This window comes from Neopelma chrysocephalum, unplaced genomic scaffold (genome assembly GCF_003984885.1).
Source record: "Neopelma chrysocephalum unplaced genomic scaffold, ASM398488v2 Primary Assembly neopelma1_45, whole genome shotgun sequence".
Classification (NCBI taxonomy): Eukaryota; Metazoa; Chordata; class Aves; order Passeriformes; family Pipridae; genus Neopelma; species Neopelma chrysocephalum.
The window spans coordinates 14,393,124-14,416,526 of record NW_020897704.1 but is presented as its reverse complement, the minus strand read 5'-3'; the positions used below and the strand labels follow the sequence as shown (position 1 = coordinate 14,416,526).

The window sequence follows — 23,403 nt, the reverse complement described above, 5'->3', positions numbered from 1 at the left end:
CCAAAAGCCCAAACCAAACCTGAAAGTTGCTTTGGGTAGCTGGGGACAAGGTAGCTGTTTTTTTTAATCTCTTCAATATTATTCTGCTTTCAACTTACTAATTAGAGAAGTAATCAAGTGAATATTTCTCATGTGCACATCAAGATTTGTTGTAGAACACAAACCTAAAAACAAATGACTAGAAGCATTATAGTAGACGCAATCGTGATTTCATGAGCATGAAAGATGAGAACATATGCAGGCTTTGCATGTTTTACCACACAAGTTTGGTTACTATAGAACATTACTAGAAAGTGAGCAAACAAATTAATGAAAGCTCTGTCTTTGCACTGACAAGGCTTCCTTGGTGTAGCTAATGTTGAGGGACTGAAGGAGACATTGAACCTGATGTCTCACATTGCTTTATTCTGAGAAGCTTCTCAGTCAGAGAATTTGCATTTAATGCTTTCACATGTGGTGAGGTGCTTTCATATCAGCAGTGAGTTTTATCAACACTTGTTATTTCTTCACTTCAGCTTAGGTTTTGCCTTGAATCAAACAAGCTGTCATTTGCACATCTAAAATCTAAAGCTGTAAATCTGTGTGTGGGAGTATAAAATATTTAGATAAGGCATTGGTAAACTTTCTCAGACTTCTTGAAAAGAAAATGAGGAAATGATGTATCATTATAACTTCAACTAAGCCACAGGACTGGGACTTTGAATGACAGTTTTGGACTTAATTTAGTAATTATTAATAGTGTAATAATACTACTGATGAGTTGGAACATTCAAGAGCTAAACTGATAATTTTAGTGTGAAAGCTGATCAGAGTACTGGTGGGTGCTCTGTGTTTTCTTTGTACATTTTACATAACATTTATTAAATTCAACTTTTTTATTATCTTGTGGATTTTTGTTAGGAGTGGGAGTGTCAGTGGATTGACACTGAAGCTGATCCGCACCTCGGTCATTGAGATGTTAGAGACGTTGTCTGACGATGACTTTGTGAATGTAGTTTCAGTGAGTATCTGTTCTTTCTACAAAATTTGCATTGTCAACAAAGCTATAAGCAAACTATTTTTAATCCTGGATGTGAGATACTTGAATGTTAAGCTGCAGGGAGACTTAAAATATATTACAAAACACCACATTTGGATTTTTTTTCCTATAAAGTAAAATGGATGTCCTGGAATTGTTATTATATATATATATATATATTTGAGTGAAGGGCAAAAGTCATTTAAATAAACCTCTGTATAGTCAAATTCTCCTTTCCAGTGTAGTACTATGGTCTCTATAACACATCTTTCATTAGACTGGTATATTCAAATTATCTTGAAATAATTGATAGTTTCCAAGTTTTCCACAGAGCAGATATTCAGGTTGCTCATGTTGATTGATGCATGATGACAGAAGATGTACAGCCATATATCTGACTTGCCAAAGAGGTGTTGCTGAGAAGTTCTACAGTTAGCAACTTGATGGGTAGCAAAGCAATTTTTTCCCATAATAAATAATAAAATAGAGGGGACAATCCATGAAAAAGGTATGGGCAACTTTCAGTTTTCAGGCTGATACGTTGGATGTCATGTCCTAGCCTCAGGCAAGGCATTTTTTATTTTTTATTAAGCTGTTCAACTGTAGAGCTTTGATTCTAAGTATTTAGGATAGGTGTGCTGACATACTCATAATGACAAGAGACAGCCTGAATGATGAGTAGCTGGAATGATTTTGGAGATAATTTTCAGCTTCTACAGTTGTGTTGTAGCCAGCCTGAGGGAGAAAGACCTGAAATATAACTAAAAGAAATCTTTTTCAAAACTGCTTATTGCTTCATTGTTTGCTGTCAGTCTAGCCAGACCTTTCTCCAAGTAGCAGACAAGCCCTTACTGTTAATAATGTTTCCTTTGTTCAAGTTTTTAATAGTGGATTACACCATTTTCTTTAGTATAAATTACAGTGAAAAAAATAAACAAATGTTTTTTACTATTATTATTAAAGGAAATAAGATTTTCTGTAATGGTATTAGGGGGCTAAAATCTTGTTGTTAGGTTCAGTGATTTAAAAAACAAAAAGCTTGTAATCCTAAAGTGATGGAAATTGATTTCTATGTTCAGTGGAGCTGTGCAAGCTTTCACTTCTGGAAAATCTGGACCCTACTACCTCTTGATTTATACAGCTTTCCAAACTCTCTCCTTACACTTTCTCCCAGGTGACCAGAAATAGTGTATCTTAAAGCTAAGCCTTTCTTAGGCTCTGGGTATTTTATTAGCTAAGGTTCAGTGTTATTCTGGTGAGGTCCCAAGGTTAGGATTTGTGTCAAAAAAGAACTGGAAATCCTTGAATATTTTCTACAGTACATTTTCCCACTGGTTTGCAACTTAAAATGTATAAGGATCTTTTTTTATTTGAATGAACTTTAGAGGCTCACAGCAGATATTTGACTGCAGAATGGAAGAGTACATTTTGGTTGGGCTGTGTTCATCATCAGAGGAGGGCAACACTCACAGAAATGTGCATAATAGAACATAGCATCTTTAAATCTTTTATAAAATGCTATTTGGTATTATGCACTTATAATTTAAAAGTCTGTATTAGATACTTTCAGTATTGCAATTACTTTTATGTAATGTTTTCATGTATTCAGATGATTTATGAGTGGAATTGTGGTGGCCACTGTGTTATGACACGCATATTTTATTTCTCTAACAGACAGGAAATCATATGCTATAGATAGGAAACAAATGGTTGTACTGCCACAAGGCATTCTACAAATGAGAGAATTGAATACAGAAGTTTGGCCTTTTTTTAAATTTATTTTCCCTTTTTTTTAAAAAAGCTTTTACTTTGGTTTACTCAGTTTTTCAAAGCCTCGAAGTTAGCACTAGGGGTGCCACCGCTCAAGGAGGTGATATATTATCAGTATTATTTGTTCTTAGGATTATTCACAAAAGCATGTACACAGGCCTAGCTTCTATGAGGAATTAATCCACTGCAAAGTTGGTATTATTTGCTGTACTCTCTTCATGTATATTGCTTTATTTTTATGTTTGATTTAACTGTCAAGTATCTTGACACCTGAAGTACAACAAGGCACTAGAACAATCATTATTCTGATCATTCAGTCAGATCTTTGAAAATTTCATACATGGCTTTTATTTAGAAGGTCTGAGATCTTTATTCAAATACTAAATTCAACATTTTACTGCTTAGTTTTTTCCCATTTATTCTTTCTTGTATACCTTTGTCAAAAAGCTTGATAATTTATTAATTTAGGTACTGTGTTAAATGGCAGATGCTTGTTGACAGTGGCTGAACAGTGGCTGAAAAGTTGCCTGTGGCCAAGAAGGCCAGTGACATCCTTGCCTGTATCAGCAACAGTGTGGCCAGCAGGCGAACGGCAGAGACTGTCCCCTGGCACTTAGCACTGCTGAGGTCACACCTTGAATCCTGTGCTCAGTTTTTTGCACCTCGCTACAAGAAGGACATTGAGGTGCTGGAGCGTGTCCAGAGAAGGGCAACGGAGCTGGTGAAGGGTCTGGAGCAAAAGTCTCATGAGGAGCGGCTGAGGGAGCTGGGGTAGTTTAGCCTGGAGAAGAGGAGGCTCAAGGAGACATCACTCTCTACAACTACCTGAAAGGAAGGTTGTAGCTAGGTGGGGGACAGCCTCTTCTCATGAGTGACAAGCAATAGGATGCAGGGAACAGCCTTTAAGTTGTACCAGGGAAGATTCAGACTGGATATTAGGAAAAATTTCTTCTCTGGACGTGTTGCTAACCCACAGAAGTGGTGGAGTCACCATCCTGGTGGTTTTAAAAAGATGTGCAGATGTGGCACTTAGGGACATGATTTAGTGGCGGACTTGGCAGTATTAGTATAACAGTTGGACTAGATAATCTTAAAGGTCTTTTCCAAACTAAATTATTCTATAAGTCTATGATCATTATTCACAGAATATTCTGTAACAGGGAAAGCATGTCCAAAGTCCAACTCCAGTGCTATCTTAATAAATCCAAAACCCAAAATATCAACTTAAATTTTTTTCTAGATGAAACAAATGTAGATTTATGCAACATGCTTCTTGGTATTGCTAAAGAAAATTTTCTCTTGAAGCATCCTGCTATTAGACATGATTGGCTAAATAAAAAGTCCAAAAAGCTAAGTGAAAATGTTCAGTTAATACATTATTAGCAGATGGATATGTGAAAGCTAGCACTATACTGGAAGTTATCTACAATTTTTCTTTCCCTCATGGGTCTTTTGGCCTGAAACATGACAGTTGTTTTATGGCCTGTTAGCTTTAATAACCATAGAGTCTTTAGTATGAGGTTTTGAGTTAACTAGAGAGCTGTTTTACTGCTAACCTCTGCCGAGATGTTGTCCCACAAAGCCCATATGTATGATGATTCATGCCCACAACTGAAAGACATGGATTTAAGCTCATGCCAATCACTTCTTGAAAGTGACAGAATGATTTAATGAATTGTGCGTCGTATTTGAAGAAATCCTAGGGGAAAAAAGCTCAAAACTAGATGTTTTAAAAACATTAGTTCTACCGATTGAACATAGTACTTGCATTTATTTCCAGTGAAGAAAGGTTGAATGAACTATAAAGTCACATAAAGATAGCTAGGGGTTAACATGTCGTGGTTTCCTCTGGGATTTGCATGTTTCTTATCTGAAGTGCTGTGCTTTGTTGCAGGGCGAAAACCTGCTGTTTGAAAGAGCTTAAATGTATAATACAGCTGTTTTCCCACTAATCCAGTTATAGGCTTTGATAGCAGTGAGTGGTAGATGATAGGGGCAGCAATTCCGTCCCAGCACGTTGTGATTTAGTGACTTGGTTTCAGATGTTGACACAGAGAGTGTAATTTGTTTGTGACTGTGGGTATTGTGTGGGAGAAATGTATTTCAAATCTGTAGAGGTATGGAAAACCACACAAAGGAAAAACCTCCCTTACAGCAGCAGATGTGTTAAAGGTCAGGAGCTGTAGCACTGTTTAAATTCACTTAGCCTTAGTAAAAACCCAAACTAGTATTTACTGTTTAGGAGCTGGAAAATAAATGTCATGAGCATACAAGGTAGAACAGAATCATACTCTGGGAAAATTGAAAGCTCATCTCCTGCTCTTGTGCAGTTCTACACATTAAGTAAACTCAGAGGAAAGGTGATAGAAAAAGCTATGCACCCAGCCTATGAAATTATAAAGGGGCATAAAAGCAATCTGTGGAAGATACACCCCTTTTTCCACTGATTTTTAATAGCAGTTTTTTATGTAATTCTACAGCTCAATGGTTGAAAACCTTTTTACTTTGTCTGCCTTACTCCCAAGTCGGTACAATATTTATACCTTCCTAATTTAAATATTTAAATATGATAGTAGAGGGGGGGCAAAAAAGTTCTGTAAAGGGTTCTCAGTTTGTCAAAGGGCTCCTTTCCCTTTCTGCTACATGTTCCACCATGTGTTCTGCAGTTTGTATTGCACCTATATTCTCTTAAATACAGGGAAATATTTCTTCCTTATGGGAACTACTTTATTAAGGTTATTTAAAAAAATTAACAAGCATGCGATGGGTGGAAACTTCAGCCTGAAGTCCTAGTGAAGGGAGGAGGATGCTAGATTTTGCAGCCAGGTAGCCTATCATGCCTGTGTTATCTTTGATAGAAATTTTAGCTTTGTGTGAATTGACTTTTGTTTAATTGCCAAAAAATTCCAGAATTTTACTGAAAAATAAAGTTGGTTTCCTTTATTAATTCAATTAATTCAATTTCCTTTATTTAATTCAATTAATTCCTTTATTAATTCAATGTAATGTTTTTAATGAACCTGAAATTAAATTGCATACTTAAAGAGTATGACAGGTTTTTCCCTGTGTTATTGAATTTTGACCCAGAAAAAATCAGTGATGTTTTGCTTTTCCAAATGGCATCACTGCTTGAGGGAGAAATTAAACATGATCATGGTATAAGTGGCACTGAAGTAGTTCTGTTGGTGGATGCAGAGGAGATGAAAATGTCTCCTGTATGAAGGGGATTGCCAATGTACTTTTTTCCTTACTTTCTCGTTTTCATTAATGGACGATATTAAGAAGAAAATATGAAGATGCCTGCCATCTTTTTTCATTATTTGACAAATAAAAAATAGAGATTCAGATTCCCACTGCAATAACCATGTCTGCATAAGCATCTCCCTCAGTGAGAGCATTTCAGATAAAAAATCACAGTAGCTCCAATTAAATATACAGCATTATAGATATGTGAGGCAGTAAACAAATATATATTTTTCGTTTTTTGCGGGAGATGTGGTTTGGGGTTTTTTCATAGCCAATGAAAAGCAACATAAAGACAAGTTTAGAGCTCTGTTGAGCTTCCTGATTCTCTAAACAGCAATCCATCTAATTGACCTTGCAATTTCTCTTAAATTGAATGGCTCATTTTCAAGAAAAGGGGAAACAATGATAGCTGAAGAGAAGCACATCTTCTCAGGAATGTTCCTTAATGGAAAAATCAGTAGCGTTCCTTAATGGAAGGTCATTGTCTTGCATCTTCCCTGTTCAGGACCAAGTGAATTGGATGTTTTTTCATACACCTGTGTTTAATAAGCACTGTAGGTCCAGGGTTAAACAAAGCTCAGAGAAGTTACGATCAAAGTCTAGTATTCACTTTCTGCAGTGCTCATAATTACATGTCGAGTAAGGCACTCCATCTATGGTAATATATGTATGGGAAATATATCTGGAGGACATGTTTAGCAAATGTAATGAAGATGAATATTTTGCAAATAACAATGTAAAAAGTTTGGAAATTGTGGAAATCCAGGGACTGTTAAGAAGATAGAAAATTTTCTTTTGTTATAGATTAATGAGAGTAGGAAGAATTATGGTAGTATGGTGGTATAAAATGGTTATCTGCCTGCAGCATTATGTTTCTTTTTACTTTCTCTTCAGAACAAAAGACAAGAAAGGAGTCAGTGAAGTCATGTTAAAGTATTTCATGTGGGGCTGGAGTTGAGACGAAGATTAGGGTGGGGAGGATATTATATCGGCTGACTGTTTTGAAATGAGGTTGACTTCAGTGGGACTCTGATCCTCAGAAAAGCAAAGTACAGTTTGTTGTTAAGAAAAAGAAAAAGTAAAGGACCACTAAGAGTCAAACTTCTTTCAATCTTCATCTGACATGATGAACTAGAAATGCCTGTACCACTTCAGTGACATGGCTAGAGACAATTTCCCATCTAAATAGTGTATGGATTGATGGTTCACTTTTCCTCCTGAGAGGCAAATTATGAGTATTTGAACTCAGATTTTGACTGTATGTCTCCTTTGTTCTGCCTGAATACTATTATATAAATGTGGAACATATCACTAATTTAACATGAAAAGGATTGGATCAGATTTTACAAAAAAATATTGTAGGTGCCTTCTCTGAGGACTGAAAGTGGTTTTCAGTTGATTGCTGTGTTCTTGAAAGCATCTTCTCACAGACCTGAGAAGCTGGTTTTGAGACATACTTTCAAACTCACAGAATTTCACCTTTTTTTGTCTGTTCCAAGGTACAGAAATAAATAGTCTAATAACTAATTTGATCACAAATGAGAAGTGCTGTCACTGGGGAAACCCGTGTGGCCATAGGCTTTCAAAACTGTCAGATAAAAACACTCCAAGAATCACTAGTTGAAGCCAAATAATTTGAATTGCACATAAGCAGTTAACATGCCTCAAAAAATTTCAAGGAAAGATTCTTGTTGTGTTCATATCAATATATAATGCCTTTCTGGAATAAGATACATTTTAAGCAAACATCTACCACTAAATGTAATCGTTACAGTTTATTGCAGAAGTATCTGAGGGAAATTTAATAACTAGTGGGTTATTATATGGGTGTGAGACAGTATGCAAGAAGTCAGATTAGAGTGTCTCATTGCCCCTTAAATCAAGAATACCTAAAGATTTTGGCTTGCTGGTTGATTTTTTTTTCTTTTTGTTTTGTCCTGCTGACTTAAATGTTTATCACAAGTAGTTGTTCATCACTCACCTTAGTTACTAATTGGCTGGAAAGTACTTCATCAGTCTTGTAGGATACAAATACGTTAGCTTTCATCTTTGTAAACAGGGAATATATACCAAGTAGTTATTTTCTTTCTCTGTATACATAAGAGTTTAGCCATGTCTATCTAGCAACAGACGTGTTCAGTAGTTAGGCTTTCTCTTATTCCTAGTGTACATAAAAATTTCTTGTTAACTTCAGTTTAACCAGCCCTACAATATTGTCTGTGCAATAGGACAGAACAGCAAAGACTCACATAAAGAGGACAAATACAGCATAGTCTATGACAAAGAGGTGAAAACGAAGTGTTACTTTTCTGTCCCAATGATACTACTCCCTATGGTGCTTGCTTACATTTTTCTTTAATATCTCACTTTAAATAATATGTCAATGCATAAAACCAGTATAACAAAATAACCACAGTGATATTAGTGCAGGATCAAATCTTCTCACTCTGAAAATTATAGCTAACACCAGGACCATCTCCAAAAGCCAAGTTTCATGTGCAGCTCAGAACTGTCTTCGAGCTACAAAGCCAGCAGTAACTGCAGCCAGCCAGATCCCACACAGAAGCTACTCTTGTTTGTATTCAAAGACTGTCTGGCCATACTTGATCTATTGCTACAGAATTTAGAAAGAAAGCACGTTTCAACAATTTTTTCTTGATTTCTCATTTAAACTGAACCTTACATAGCTATACATAAACTTAAGAAAGCTTTAGAAGATGAAGTTATTTTTCTTCTAGAATTACAAAATAATAACTAAGCCATCTGAATTTAGGAATTTGTTTGTTTATACATATATTCTTTTTCCTGTTAAGGGAAAGAATATCATGCTCAATTCAACAGCTCAAGAGAGTTGAGGCTGCTGCAGCTCCATGCCTCAGATCCAAACAAATGTATCCCCGATGGGCACATACACATGGAGCCCATGTATATGCACATATATACATAACTTATATTCACATATATATATATATGCATCCTGGGCCATCCCATAGATAACACAAACACTGGGCCACAGATACAAAAAAAAGCAGAGCATTCATGTAAACACAGGCAGTGCCAATAACATCATCCTGCTATTCTCTCTGGCTGAGCTGGATGGAAGTGACAGACACATGTGCAGGATAGAAAGTCCCTCACACAGGAAAGGAAGCAGAAATGGAGTGTAATAAGAAGGCAGAACAGAGTGTCTTGAAGTGATGCAGAAGATGGCCAGAAAAAAACCCCATCCAATAAACTATTTACATGAGACCAACAATTTCCCCTCTTAAACCTCTGTTTTACCCTGCTTGTTCCTTTCCAAATCACCTAAATCCATCCCTCTCCTCGCTCTCTTTTTTCCCTTAAATATTCCATACTAAGTCCTGTGCAAACCTGAAATGCACTTTACAGTATTAACTGTAACTTTAGTTTGCCATGGAAGGAAAATGTTCAAAATGTATGTAAGAGAGAAAAAAACGTGGAAAGATTTGGAAAAGAAATAGGGCAAATCTTAAAACAAGATCTGTTTCATTTTAGATCTGTCACAAAGCGTTAATTCTAGGGAATAGAGTGCTTGAGTGCATGAAGAGCCAAAGGGAATGAAAATTAGAAGCTCAAATTCTGCATTAGGATGTCAGGAGCAGGGATGTTGCTGGAAACCATACATTTATTACTGTACAGTATAGCTGACAGTTCCAGATGACTAGGAAAGTCACCTCCATTCCTACTTGGAGGGATTGCTTTGGGCATCAATACAGATTTTTATTGTCTCCTCTTATAGCTGTCAAATGTCATGGAGTCAGACTTCTAACAACACCTGGTATGGGCATCTGTGATTTCCAGAATAAATTCTAGCTCTCTTGTATATGAGTAGTATTTAAAAAGAGTAATTTAGTAGTATATAAAAAGTAATATTTAAAATGCATGGTTTAGGGATATATAAAATTATTTGACAGCTCTATCTCATGGTTCCACTGGTTAATAAATCTGTTGGCTATATCCAGTTTCTTGATTTTCAGCAAAGCACAAATCTTACTAAAGAGGCCTCTGCTTTGTCAGATGTATCATCGATCCGAGGAGGTTTTATGGCATGTCAGATGCTGAACCAAAACGGCATTGCTGAGTTAGCTTTCAAACTAGAAGGCTGTTATTAGGGGGTATTGTGACAATATAATTAAAAATTTGTAGTGGGCAAATGGTCTCTTGAACAATAAACTTATTCCGTACCAGTTCAGAAGGGGCTGGACTGGGCTGGGTTTAGTGGTTCTTCTGGGGGAAGATGTCTCACCGTGTTAGTGGAAAAAGAAGAAAATGCAGGCTGTCCATAAGTTTTGAGACAGGATGGAGGCTATTTGTTCTATGATCCCGCTTTAAAAAATATATTTTCTAAAAAAGTCATCAATTTGTTAGGTAATAACTATGTGAGGCAGTGTCTTAGTTTGGAGTGAAGCTAAAGGATCTCCTAAATCAAGTGAAACATGAATAAGTACTCATTGACTTCTCAAGTCTCATGCTTTCAAGACTTACACTTTTCCCTCCTTTCTCTTGCTTCCCTGCCTAAGAGCAGCATCTCACACATCAACAATGTGCTGCTGCAGCATCCTTACTGCTCTGGAACCCCAGGCACAGCCAGGCACAGTGCTCTGCTCTACAAGGGTGGCAGTCAAGCTGTGGGAACACACAGGTGACACTGTAGCCTGCTGTATCCCTCTGCTATGTGGCCTGATGCTGAAATCTGTGTTTGACTTGTATTTTGGTGCGCTGACTAAATGTTCATCTTCATTTCGATACCCTGAGTAGCAACTTTGCATATCAAGTGAATTTATAGAAAACTGCTTAACCTTTTAACTTTACCTCTGATGACCAGTGATGGGACATGAGGAATGCCAGGGAAGTTCAGTTTGTACATTAGGAAAAGGTTCTTCACTGAGAGGGTGGTCTGGCACTAGAACTGGCACCCTTGGGAAGGAGTCATTACTCCAAGCCTATCAGAGTTAAAGGTGTGTCTGGACAATGCTCTTAGTCATGTGGTTTAGCTTTAGGTAGTTCTGCATGGAGCAGGGAGTTGGACTTGTTGATCCTTATGGCTCCCTTCCAACTTCATACATTCATCTTTTTGGCAAGAGTGACTCATGTTTTAAACAACTTGAATTTGACTGAATGAAGATTTCCCCAGTCAGGTGAGAATAAAAAAAAAGTCTACAAAATAATTTGAAGACACAAGGGAGTGTCTTCTTGTTACAGCTCTCTTCCACAGTATACCTGGGGAGCAGTGCCTTGCAGGGCAGGCTACAGGGCCACAGCACCACAGCAGTGCAGTAGTTCAGATCAGCCAGCTTTCCCTGGGAGATGCTGAAGTTTACAGGACTGCATTTTTCAGTAGAAGTCAGAAGCACATGATTTTAAGTAAATAATACATACTTATTTAGCCACAGCAGCATAAAAAGACTATAAATTTCATCTTACTACGCAAATTCATCTTTCAGCCTGCGCTGATGGTCTGTGCTGTAACTGAGATTGGCAGTGCAGCACCTACTTTATGGTCTGAACATTAATCCTTTGCTAGTTAGTGGGAGCTTTGCATTGATTTATTTGCAGATAATTATATGGGTTAGAAAGGTTAACAAAACTAACTGAGAGCAAACTTTGGCCTAGTATTTGGTCTTTTCCCTAGTATTTATCTCATATCATGCTGCAATATTTTTTCAGCAGATATTTTGTGATCCAACGGTTTTACTGTTGTTGAGTTCTGCTAACTCTGGTCTCTAATACACAGGTATATATTTTACAGTGAAATAAGAAACATATGCAATTTCAGGAAATGCCAGTTGTATAAATTGGCATATAATCCTAATTTTATTTTATTATATATTTGAGATACAAGTAAAGAAATACAGGTGTGCTCCTTCTGAGTACTAGAATAAATTTCTCTAAAATGGATATATAGGATTCTACTGTATACCAGAAGAGTCTCAGTATGTAACTCATAGGATAAGAAAAAAACAGTAATTCTATAGCAAGATATGAATGGTGAACTTTAACATCACATATTATTTTCTGGCATGTCAAATTACAAACCTTTATTGCTTGAATTACCTCAGATTTTCTGTGTACTGAGATTTACATGGGAATAAAACTTTGCAAATTGCTTGCATACTAGTCTCTAAATGGGTTCTGATAAATATTTATACTGTCTGCTCGCTGCTGAAATACAGATTCTAACTGGCCTTATTCAAGATTCACTTATTCTTGGGATTAACCCTAAAATCCTATTACCAAGTCTGAAGCAGCAGAAAAAAAAAAAAAAGGAAAAGAAAACGACAAAGCTGGGTTTAGCTACAAAATGAAAGCCTGGTGAAATCAGATCTATTTCACTATTGCTCATTTAATGTGTATAGATACAACTGGGTCACCCAGCTGATTTAGCCATGAGGTAGGAGTAGCATAGCAACAAACCTCAGCAGATTGAAAGTCAGCAGCAATAGTATGTGATTAGGTCTTCAGCAAGCAGACTATGTTTTCCTCAATTTTTGGTATTCCTGGAATGATGTTACTGATTTATTCAGCTTTTGGGATCTTGGTATTACAAATGTGCAAGTTTTGTTTCTAGAGCAAGTTTAAGTATAGAAATTACTGCTTTGTTCGAGTTTATATGACTTTCTATAAATGATAAATATTCATGAATGTTTAAAAATACACAATTTACATAGAGTTAAAAGCAAGTTCTCCTTTCATGTCAGAAGTTTTGGAAGGGTATTTTTTTAGTTTTTGCTTTGTTTTTTTTTTTTTGTTTAACTTAGAAGTGCAATTTCAGGGGATTCTGATTAAACACGACATGTTGAATCATTAGATGTTAGTAAACTAACTGGGAGAAGAGAAAGCAGCAGGCAAGAATGGTTGGAAAAATCTGGATATTTGCAAAGACCTGGTGTTATGTACTTGGTATATATGCTATCACTTCTACAGATTTCAGAGGCACAGATAGATATTTAGAAAGGAGGCTGGTTTACTGCTTTTCCATTATTAGTACTGTTTGTAAAGCTGTTGGAAATTGAGATGCTTGTTTGGATAATGTGGATCTTTTGTATGGAAAAAGTAAATTTTCATCCTCCTGGATCTGGGACCTCTTCTGTTCAAGATGTGGAAATTTTTTATTTAAGGAGGAAGTTTTGACTTTAATATTTCTGTTTCTTCACTCATTTGGAACACAAGTATATTTTATTGGTCTAGTTGAAATGAGAAATTTGTGCCAGTCACAGAAAACACCAATGTCCTCTACCAAAAGTATAAAATTCCCTATTTCAAAGTATTTTTAAGACCAGTTCAACTTTTTTTGTTTTAGTGCCACCTAGTGACTAAAACTTGAAAAAGTTTTTTAAAGTTTTAATAATTTATTGGTGTTTATGTTTTTTCATTTTCCAGTAACGAGATGATTTGCAAAACACTTCGGGTTTTTCAAACTGAATCTCAGAACTAGTGCTTTTCTCGATTTCTTTTCCTGAGGATTTATTGCTATGCTTTTTGAGAACTGTGGCTTTCCTCAGTGGATTAGTGATTTGTCCAGAAAGCATCTGATAAATATTGACTGAAGCTTTCTTTCTTGATCATGTCAAACAATTCAGCAAATATCTATACATAAATATATTTATATAGGTATGTATATATATATAGATACACGTGTGTATGAAGACATCAGATACAGCAGGAAAAAAATTGTTGACTGTCAGAAACAGTAATAAACACTTTCTGACAAATGTAAATTAATGCTCCCAGCTATTACTCCTTAATTCTTTATAACATTTCTTCTGCTGTTTTCAAAGCCTGCTTGTTTTGCTAGCATTACATAAATGTGAATTCTAAGACAGTGCAATGAAGGGGATACTTTAGGTTTCCTTTCATAAAAGAAGGAGAATCAGTTGAAATGTTTTACTTGTATTTAAATAACCTCCTACACTTGCCAAAAGAATGATTGACATGGGATTTTGGATTTATATCCCTTATATATCTCTTAGGAGAAGGAGATCTATTTAGATTTATAGAGAGAGATAGATGGATATAGAGAAGAGAATTTTAAATATTCATCAATTCATACATTGCCTGTTAAATCAGGGATTTTTGTCTCTGAGTGCTGCAGTCTTCAGAATGAATGTCATTAGCTGTTTGTGCATTTTGAAGAAGTTCAAGTGATAAACTGTTTATGAGAATTCATGCTTTAAAAATTGTGTCCTGTTTGAGCGTGTGGTTTAAATGGCTTATAGCAAAATAACTAATGTCAAGTTAAAAGGCAGATTTGAGGACATGGAATTGCTTGCACAAAGGGAAAAAGGATGTTCTAGTAGTGGGGGATTGAGATTAAAGCTTGTGGCCATGTCTTTGCCATGGATTTATTTGTTTTATTCCCTGTTGCTTCACTTTTCTCACCAATAAAATGAGAAAAGTTCTGAGCTATTTCTCAAGGAGTCCAAGATACTCGGTAATGTTTGAAAATGTCTGTGATGCTAAAGTGTGGATGGCCCCGGGAGTTATATACTAGGTGTTACTTCCTAAAGCTTGTCAACTGGGGAGAAGTTGGTTGGTATCTGCAAAAGGCAGATTTATGAAAAAAAATATAAAAAAATATATAAAAAAAATCCTAATATACAGGCCAGTTTGTATATGCTCATCAGGTAATGTATTGAAGAGAATGCAGTTTTGGAGAAAAAACCCATAATATATTCTGCATGTTGAGTTTTTTTCTCATCTGTTTTTTTTGCTGTTTTTTTCCCAGGCTTTGTGATAGCTTTGATCTTTCTACTTAACCATCTCAATTTTTTTTCAGTCCTTGTATATCCAACTTCTTAATACTGATTCTTTCTTCATTTCAGATGTTTTCTGTAGGTTTTTTTTTTCTACCCCCTTCTTTTGCCTTATACTGTCCTCTTAATGCAAACACCTGTCTGAAGAGTCTTATTATTCATTTTTTGATCTGCATATCCACAGAGTGCTTAGAGTGAGACGAGATGTAGGAAATAAATAAACATTTCTGTTTCACTTCCCTTGAATCCTCCAATATCCTTATGCTATGGTAGGAGTTTTAATAATTTTTAAAGAAGGATTTCCAGGTTGAAACTGGAAAAGAGGAGGCTTTTAGCAATGGATAAGTAACTATTCTGGGATTATAAGAGGTTTTCAGAATAGCAACCTCCTATTTTTTCCACAAATTTTACCCTTGGGGCACTGTGGATTGCAGAGGTCCATGTCTGGTTGAGTCCACAGCTCAATGGACCTACTCAAGAGAGGGGAAAGGTCTCTAGAATTTAGATCCTTTGCTGCAGTTCTGTGTAAAATTTCACTGATTTTGCAAGTTGATCCTTCTCTGAATCAGAAGTCCTTGTGAGACTGTCAGATTCAGTCTGTTTCTGACCTTCTCCAGAATGACGAAGTTCAAGCAGCATTAAACTCAAACACTTTGTTCAGAGTTTCCTGTGAAGTTGAATTCATTATCTCATCTTTCAAGTTATTGAGTTGCCCCATATATGGCTGTCATGGTTTCAGCAGGCCCAAAATCCAATTCTGATTCCTAGCCCCCCACCCACATCTCAACCCCATGTGAGATGGGTTTTCCAGACAAAAACACGAGACTCAATATGGGGGGAAGGAATATATTACAAAGACTATACACGTGAATAAATACTATAATACATTACAAACAATCTTAACTCTATATCTATCCCTACCATGACAATAATATTTACAATGGGCCAAATCTCTTCTCCCTCCAAATAAAAGTCCAGGAGAGAAGAAGAAGAAAAGACCCCTTCCAGTCTCTGAGCAACAGGTCTCTCTCTAGGCAGTAGGCTTTCTTCTTCTCTTTCAGGCAGCAGTTGCAGCTGGATCCTTGCCAATACACACGAGGGGGGGTCTCCAAGCCCCTCTCGGCCCCTCGACGCCAAACGAAGGGTCTTTCCGTGGACTACGTAACCCCAGACAAGGTCGTTCCACCACGGTCATATCACGAAACACGGGGGTCTTCGTGACAGTCTGGTATCTTCAGGGGAAATCAAGCCCCTTCACAGAGCTTCTGTGCTCTGCTTCAAAGATGGCTGCCAGCTTCTCTGAAGCTGGAGCAGGGGGGGCCAAGGTCACCCCACACACACACACATTCCTTCGGCCGTCCTGGCTTATCTCTCAGGAGGCCATGAGCTTCCTAGCTCCTCTCAGCAGTGCATACTGCACTTTAGGACTCCTCTCAGTCCACCACCCCCTCCTCTTTCTCGGAGGGGTCTCTAGTGAGTTTGGGGGTTTTGGTTTGTCCAGTTCTTACCCTCCAAAACTCTGTTCCTGCTGCTGGCTCGGTTCTACTCCTGCTGCTGCTTCTTCCTTCTCCTCGGACATCTCTGTGTCTTCCATGCAGCATACCGGCTTCTGCTGCTCCTTTTGGTCCTTATCAGTTGGCTCTTTGCCACTGCTCTTCAGACGCTGCTGTCCCTGCTGCTCCGTCACCCACTCGCAGTGGAGAAAACTCCTTCGGCATCTCAGACACAGGCACTTAGTTCAATTCTGAGTCCCTGCAGCCCCCCAACCGGGGGCTGGGGGGGGCAGAGGCCCCCAAGGGGCCGGAGCCCCTTCTCCTCGTGGCCTCTACAACATGGCCACCTCTTCTTCTCACCACAAGAACCACTGCTTCCTTTTCGGTCTCCAGAGATATGTTTATATTTTGCAGGAGCACTGATTGGTCAAGCCCCAAGGGTCACCACCCCCTGGGGGTTACCACTTTCTTAGTTTCAGGGGGAAACCTGGTTCAAACCACTACAATGGCCAAAGATTTACTGGTGGTTTGAGGTCAACTAGATGGAGTTCTCTGACACTTTTAGTGCTCCAGTAGCAGGCTTGGGTGTTCCTGCCCAAACCTGTGAAGAGGAGGTCTTAATTTCCTCAGAAATGAGGATAGTTCTGGGACATCCCAAAGGTGGAGACTGCAAAAGGATATAAATAAATGGGGTGGTGAGAAATAATCTAGTGAAAACTGCATTTAGAATCTTATACCTTGCAGGTATAGTTACTAGACAAATTTAATTATATTAATATTTCATGATACCTTAAAATAAAAAAGCTTAAAGTTGTCCTATTTTCCATGATTTCCAACTGTTTACCTTCAAGCCCCTCTTATTCTAGCTTAAATAAAGAATAAGCTTTTCATATAATTGAAAAAGTAGGAGCTGTCACAAGTGTGACATACTGTATAGGATGGCTTTACATTTTAACAATTGAATGGTTTACCTTCAAATGTCATCTATTGTTTTGTAAGTGAATCACTAAGCCCATGGCATCATAAACAAATTCCATTTATTTCCTTTTTACCGGTAGCACTTTTGTGACATATGCTTATATTTACTGCAGTAATTAGGGGGAAATGCCAGCCTGATAAATACCCAACTGATGTATTTCGTATAGATACACTGAGAGTATTTTGTTCAATAAAGTAGGGATTGTAATTACCTTAATTTTACTCCTTTGATAAAATTTGATTTTGTAAGCACATAGATTTTTCTGAAGTGGCAACTAGTTTTTGAAATCTTACATGTTTTTTCTTCAGTTAAATACTAGGTTATTGCATATATTGTTAACTGGCTTTCTAGAAATCTTTTAAACTGAAATAAGAATTATTACGGTGCTTAGGAGTCAGGCAATGTAATGAGTAATCATTAAAGGCTCACTGCAGTTATTTTGGCTTTTCGTATCTTAATATGCAAAAAATTATAATGCCACTATTGTTATTATATTTCACATGAGCATAACTAAAAGCTGGCTCAGTTTGGCTAATTCAAAGTTTTGAACAGTCCTGGTATTTGTCACATATGAAAAGTCAGTTTTATGGGTGATCTGAAGGCTTCTATTATTTCAGTACTTCACTGGAGTTCAGATTAGTTAAATGTACCCCTGAATCTTGTTCCTCCCTTCGAAAATTTTCATCAGTCACATTTCAACTTTGCCTGCACCTCCTAGCAAACAGGGAAATGTTCATTTTGGAGGATTGTTGTTCATCTAATCAAAAACTCTGCTCATCTGCTTTTCTGACTGGCATTAACATTAACGTTGACTGATATCTTTGGAAACAGCTGGCTCATATATTTTCTTAATTAAATTCCAGCATTTGCAGACTTTGGTTGATGTAACTCTCCATCCTACAAATGTGTCATTTCTCTCCTTGGTTTTACATCAGCATTTGTCAATCTATAGATGCAGATGCTTTGACCTTGCCCCTTTGTTCTGTTTACAGCATGAGTGAGTACAGTACAGTACAGTTTAATGTGTAATTGTCCTACAGTACAGTTTACTTGTCAACTTCTTCCACAGTTTGAGTTGGTATTCCTGACAATTTTTAACATGTCATTTTTGTAGCCATAATTACAGATCCACATGCTAGATACCTGACCTTCACAGAAATAATTATGCTGATATATTTGAAGGACTGCTAGAAAGCAATTTAGATTTGCAGTTTAATGTTAATAACACTTCAGGGAGAAATTTTCTCTTGTCATTAAATTTTTGCTTGAACATCTAAACCGCTGTTTGCTATAGCCCAAGACAATGCGTGCACTGGCTGTAGGATTAAACTTATTGTTACTTTTATACATTAAATAATTCATATATAATGTCACTGATGGACCACAGCAGTGTTTTCACTTTAGTTTTTCAGATGAAATTGGCTTTTGTAGAGCAGAGCTGCCTATGAGGTAATAATTTTCTTCTACTTTCCAGGTAGAAGTTCTGTCCTTTCAACCCAACTCAGAATTAGAATTCCTTTTGAGACCTGCTCTTTATAAAATTACTTTATGGTTGTAATTTTCCCATCATGACTATAAACCTAGGTTGAGATAAACTGAAATAATTCCACAGCACAATACTGTTTTCACTCCCACATGGTTTTATGTATCCAATAATCATTGGATGATTTACTGGTTACTTCTGGTAGAAACTATTCTTGAAAGCACCATTGAGTATGTCAGTGTTCTTCATCAAACAGTTGTGTGATCATCTTGTGGTTTTGCTTAAGCAACAAAACATGCTGGTTTTATTGGTCCTACCAAAATATTCTTTTTTGAGAAATATGACATACATTAAAGGAATGTTCAAGCTAAAATATATGTAGTCCAATTCCATGTCTTCATTTATTTTAAAGGTTAAGTTTGCATTGTGACACTGGGAGAAATGGAAAATATTTTTAATCTTCATTTTTCATCCTGTTTTCATATTTATATCACTGTAAATAATTTTGATACATAATTGTATATTTGTGGTTGTGGTATTGTGAAAATTAAAGCAACAATAAATAGAATATTACAAAAATAAATAAACCACCTTTGTTATACCATTATATACAACTAATTCTTCCATAGAATACTTGGTCAAATGTAACACTACATTTTTCAAAATTAAAGCACTTATTTATGATTTTGTATGTTTTGGAAGCAGCCATCCCCTTGTGATACATTGGGAACTGCTTATTGACAGAAAGGGGGATAGAAAAATTTGCATAAAGTCTTTTGAGAATAACTTGCTCCTGCATATTTAATCACCTGGGGACCAGAACTATAAAATTGGGACAGAGTAATAACTGTTCTTATTAATTAGAAAGATAGATGAAGATTCTTATATGAGTATTGTCATAGTATGTTTTGCTTAGCAAAAATCAATATTATTTGTTAACTAATACAGTCCTCAGGAAAACATTGGCTATACCGTAAAAAAATATTGGTGTCTCACAAAAAGACAATATTAATTCATGAGGAAAAATCAAAAATAAGCACCCTATCAAAATAATTGCAATATGAGAATGACAAGGTATTAGATTAGTTATGAATTACTTAATGCTCAAAATTAAAATAAGTTTAGGTTCTACATACATGCAGGAGGGGCTTCTGGTGCAATAAAAACATGACGAGGCAGACAAATTCATTCTTTAAGTTCTCTAGTTTATGGGGCACTTTCACACATCCTCTTTCTGAGAATAAGATATTCCATGTGGAACTGTAAGGAAGAATCCAGCAGAGCAAAGGCTCTCATAATAGCACCTGGATTTGCTCAATTACACCCAAAATCCCCACAGTTGCAGTTCTGTGACTGTTTTCAAGAAGGATATGGAACAAATTAGGCTAAGCCTTCTGATGAGGATGATGCCTCTGTCAGTCATCTCTGCCATTAGCCGCACTGTATTTGCAGTTACACATTTATTTCTAGCAATTCCATAGCAGAAGTCTCATTGATTTAAGTGGATATTTGAGAATAATAACCGGTAGTTCATGTTTTCTTTGGTCCTAACAGCAGGGAGCATATGGTTCAAGGACAGGGAAAAGTCTGCTTACATCCTAAGCATCCTAATAACTTGAATTGAAATAGTAGACATTATAAAAAATGGTTTGATATTATCAATCTTTCCATCCTTTTAAGTTTTGTTCACTATAAGTGTCATACAGTCACAGTGCAAGTTGGTGTTTGCTGCTGACAGCAGCTGTCTCTCTGCACTTTGTGCCTGGTACTTAGTGATTTATTTTAGACTGGTACGTAGTCTGAGCATTTATCTGTGACCTTATTTACCTTTTATTCTATAGAGCACTATTGAACTATTTAGCAGTAGTGGGACTTAAACCAGCAAGGCCTGATTTTTACATTATTTTAAGGCTTTGCACAAGTTTGACAGCACAAAATTACATTTACATTTACTTTCACTGAAGATCCATAATCAGGAAGACGCATAATAATCTCTTTCAGCTAAATTAGGAGGTCTGTATTTTAGTACCTTTACTGAGATGGAGTTTACACAGATTTTTGGACATCATCTTTACCAGTGAGGAAAAAAGCTCACATAAGAAATCTTGACAGATGAAACAGTTTAAAATTGGCCAAGACAGTAGTTTTAGTAATATTAGTCAAGAGTATCTTAAATAAAAGTCACTGTGTTGTAGTTAAAAGGAGATTTTCACTCAAATAGAGTTAAACACAGCTCGTATGCAGTAATATGCACTTTCATCCAAAACTAGCATTAAAATGATACATGGTGCTGCTACAAAGTGAGACCTATATCTGCATCTCTCTCTCTATGCAGATACATATAGTTGTACATATACATGAATGTATGTATATTTATACAGAGATGAATTTTCAAGTGATCATAAACTGATTTCTACTTGTGCAGACGACATCTTGAACTTAAAAACTTTCTGTGTATGTTTTTACATAATGTCAAAATCTCACATAAATGTTTTTACATAATGTCAAAATCTCACACAAATTAATTAAAAGGGAGTAGTTTTTATGGATATGTGGGTAGTACAGCAGAAGCACGTATGTTCTCAATACACAAATTCGTATTGCTGTTAACAATATTCTCGTATTTGCAGCTGTACTCTCATGTGCTTCCTTTTTCCCCAAGGGTGTATTTTGCTTTCCATAAGGTATATGTACTACTTGAATATGATATGTAGGTTTCATTGTAAACCACCAAACTGATAGGTGCAATATAGAAGTCACCTGATAACTCAACCAGTATTTTTCAGTGATTAAAAAGAGTAAAATATGTATTTTTCTATGGTTTTCATTTTGTCTGCGTGTCTGAGTTTTATTTCATAATATAAACTTGAAATAAAATTTGTGGGAATTTTTCCACTATAGTAGAGTTTTCTTGATTGCCACCGGGTGAAGCACCAAATACCTTTATTTTTAAATATATTTATTGCCCCATTTTGAAATCTCCAGATGCTGCTGGACGTTCTCAATAGTGGAAATGAAAATCCAGGTGTGATATTCTTTATCTCATGGATCCAAACAACATAAACTTTTAGCACTACAGTACACAGAAAAGAAAATTAACTGTTTTAATACCATTTCTTTTTATTTTACAGTTTAATAATAATGCTCAGAACGTCAGTTGCTTTAATCATCTTGTCCAAGCTAATGTGAGGAACAAGAAGAAACTGAAAGAAGCTGTGTATAAAATTTCTGCTAAAGGAATTACAGATTACAAAAAAGGCTTTAGCTACGCTTTTGAACAGCTGCTAAATGTAAGTGTTTAAGTAATATCTCTCTTCTGTCAAGTGAAGCAGGAGAACTTGAATGTTCAGATGGTCACTGGGTGCTTCTTCATTGTGTAACTTTAAGTGGTCGAAGTGCAAACCTTTATTTAGCAAGTAAATTTATCCCATAAATGTTTTTCCTTGCAGATTCCCTAGCAGGTTGCTAAGATTTGGGAATGGATGTGGTTTTCAATGTGTTGTACTGGTTTAGTTCATTCAGCTGGTTTTCCATTTAACATGTGATTCCCAGTTGACACATACTTATGGTAGTGGTTAACTTGCAGTTAATTTTAGAATGGACAGCTCTGTGTTATAGTGCTATTATTTTAATTTTACCACAGCACCTCCTAGCAATGTTTAGTTAACCTAAAATTTCACACTTATTAGAAGTCATAAATAGTTTACCATGGCTTGAGCAGAATAGAGCAGAAGAAATGAGTTACTATGTTTTAAATACATTGTACTTTCTAATTTGCACCCAAGCACTACATTTTTGAATAGCAGTTTCCCATTTACCCCAGATGTTGGGAGTTAATTGGTAAATTTTTAATGATTTATGTGATTGTTTAAAAGAATAATTCTACTTTTCACCTTTGTAAAAACTGCATATTAGATCTCCACCTTAGAGCAAGTAAAGCTGAATCAGTTTACAGCAGATAAGGATATGGCTTGACAAGTATGAAATGCATTCTTTTCTTTATGATTTTTTGTAATATATTTGTTTTTACTTTATTTTTTTCCCCTAATCTGCCAGGTTCTGGACTTCAGGATGCTTCCCTGACATTGTATGTGGAGTTTAAGGCTAGAAATGGTTGAAAAATTTCTAACCTTCTTAAATTTTGACGTAGGAAAAGAAAAAGCAATTTTTCATGGGAATTTTCTCAGTCGACCACTATTCAGTTTAGCAGCGGGGTTTGGGGGAGAAATGAGTGGGTACCCTCTGCTGATGGTTATTTTTAAAGTCTATTGGATATTTTTGGACCAGGCTGGATGGCATTTTCCCATTTTCTGCATCTGTTGATATCTCATGCAGAGGGAAGAGGAAAGCAAGGAATTTTTCCAAATATATTCCTCATAACATTTATATTTCCTTAAAATTATGGATTACATAGAACACCAGATATATACTTTGTGTGCAGGCAACATTAAGACAAACTGAACACAGGGGAAACCTCAAAGTGGACTTGTTTATAGGACTCAAATATTATTTAAAAATTAATGGGAGATCAGTGTCATAGTGGGACCAACTCTTTTGTAGCTGAAGGCAGGAGTGTGATTAGCCTCACATGATCTCTGCAAGACTGTAAATTATGGCTGGACATTGTGGATTGCACGAGA

General features: G+C 36.3%; 1 protein-coding gene across 3 annotated transcripts in view; it reads left to right on the top strand.

Annotated features, from left to right (window-relative positions):
* Window positions 1-23,403, top strand: part of CACNA2D1 (calcium voltage-gated channel auxiliary subunit alpha2delta 1) — a 383,935-nt gene that overhangs the window by 277,882 nt on the left and 82,650 nt on the right. For all 3 annotated transcript variants that reach the window (XR_003533601.1, XM_027679464.1, XM_027679465.1), the window contains exons 10-11: window positions 901-1,000; window positions 21,895-22,053. Coding sequence is in view for 2 of the 3 variants with exons in the window: in XM_027679464.1 (XP_027535265.1) it covers window positions 901-1,000; window positions 21,895-22,053 (259 nt within the window). In the remaining variant the exon portion in view is untranslated. The remainder of the gene's footprint in view (window positions 1-900; window positions 1,001-21,894; window positions 22,054-23,403) is intronic.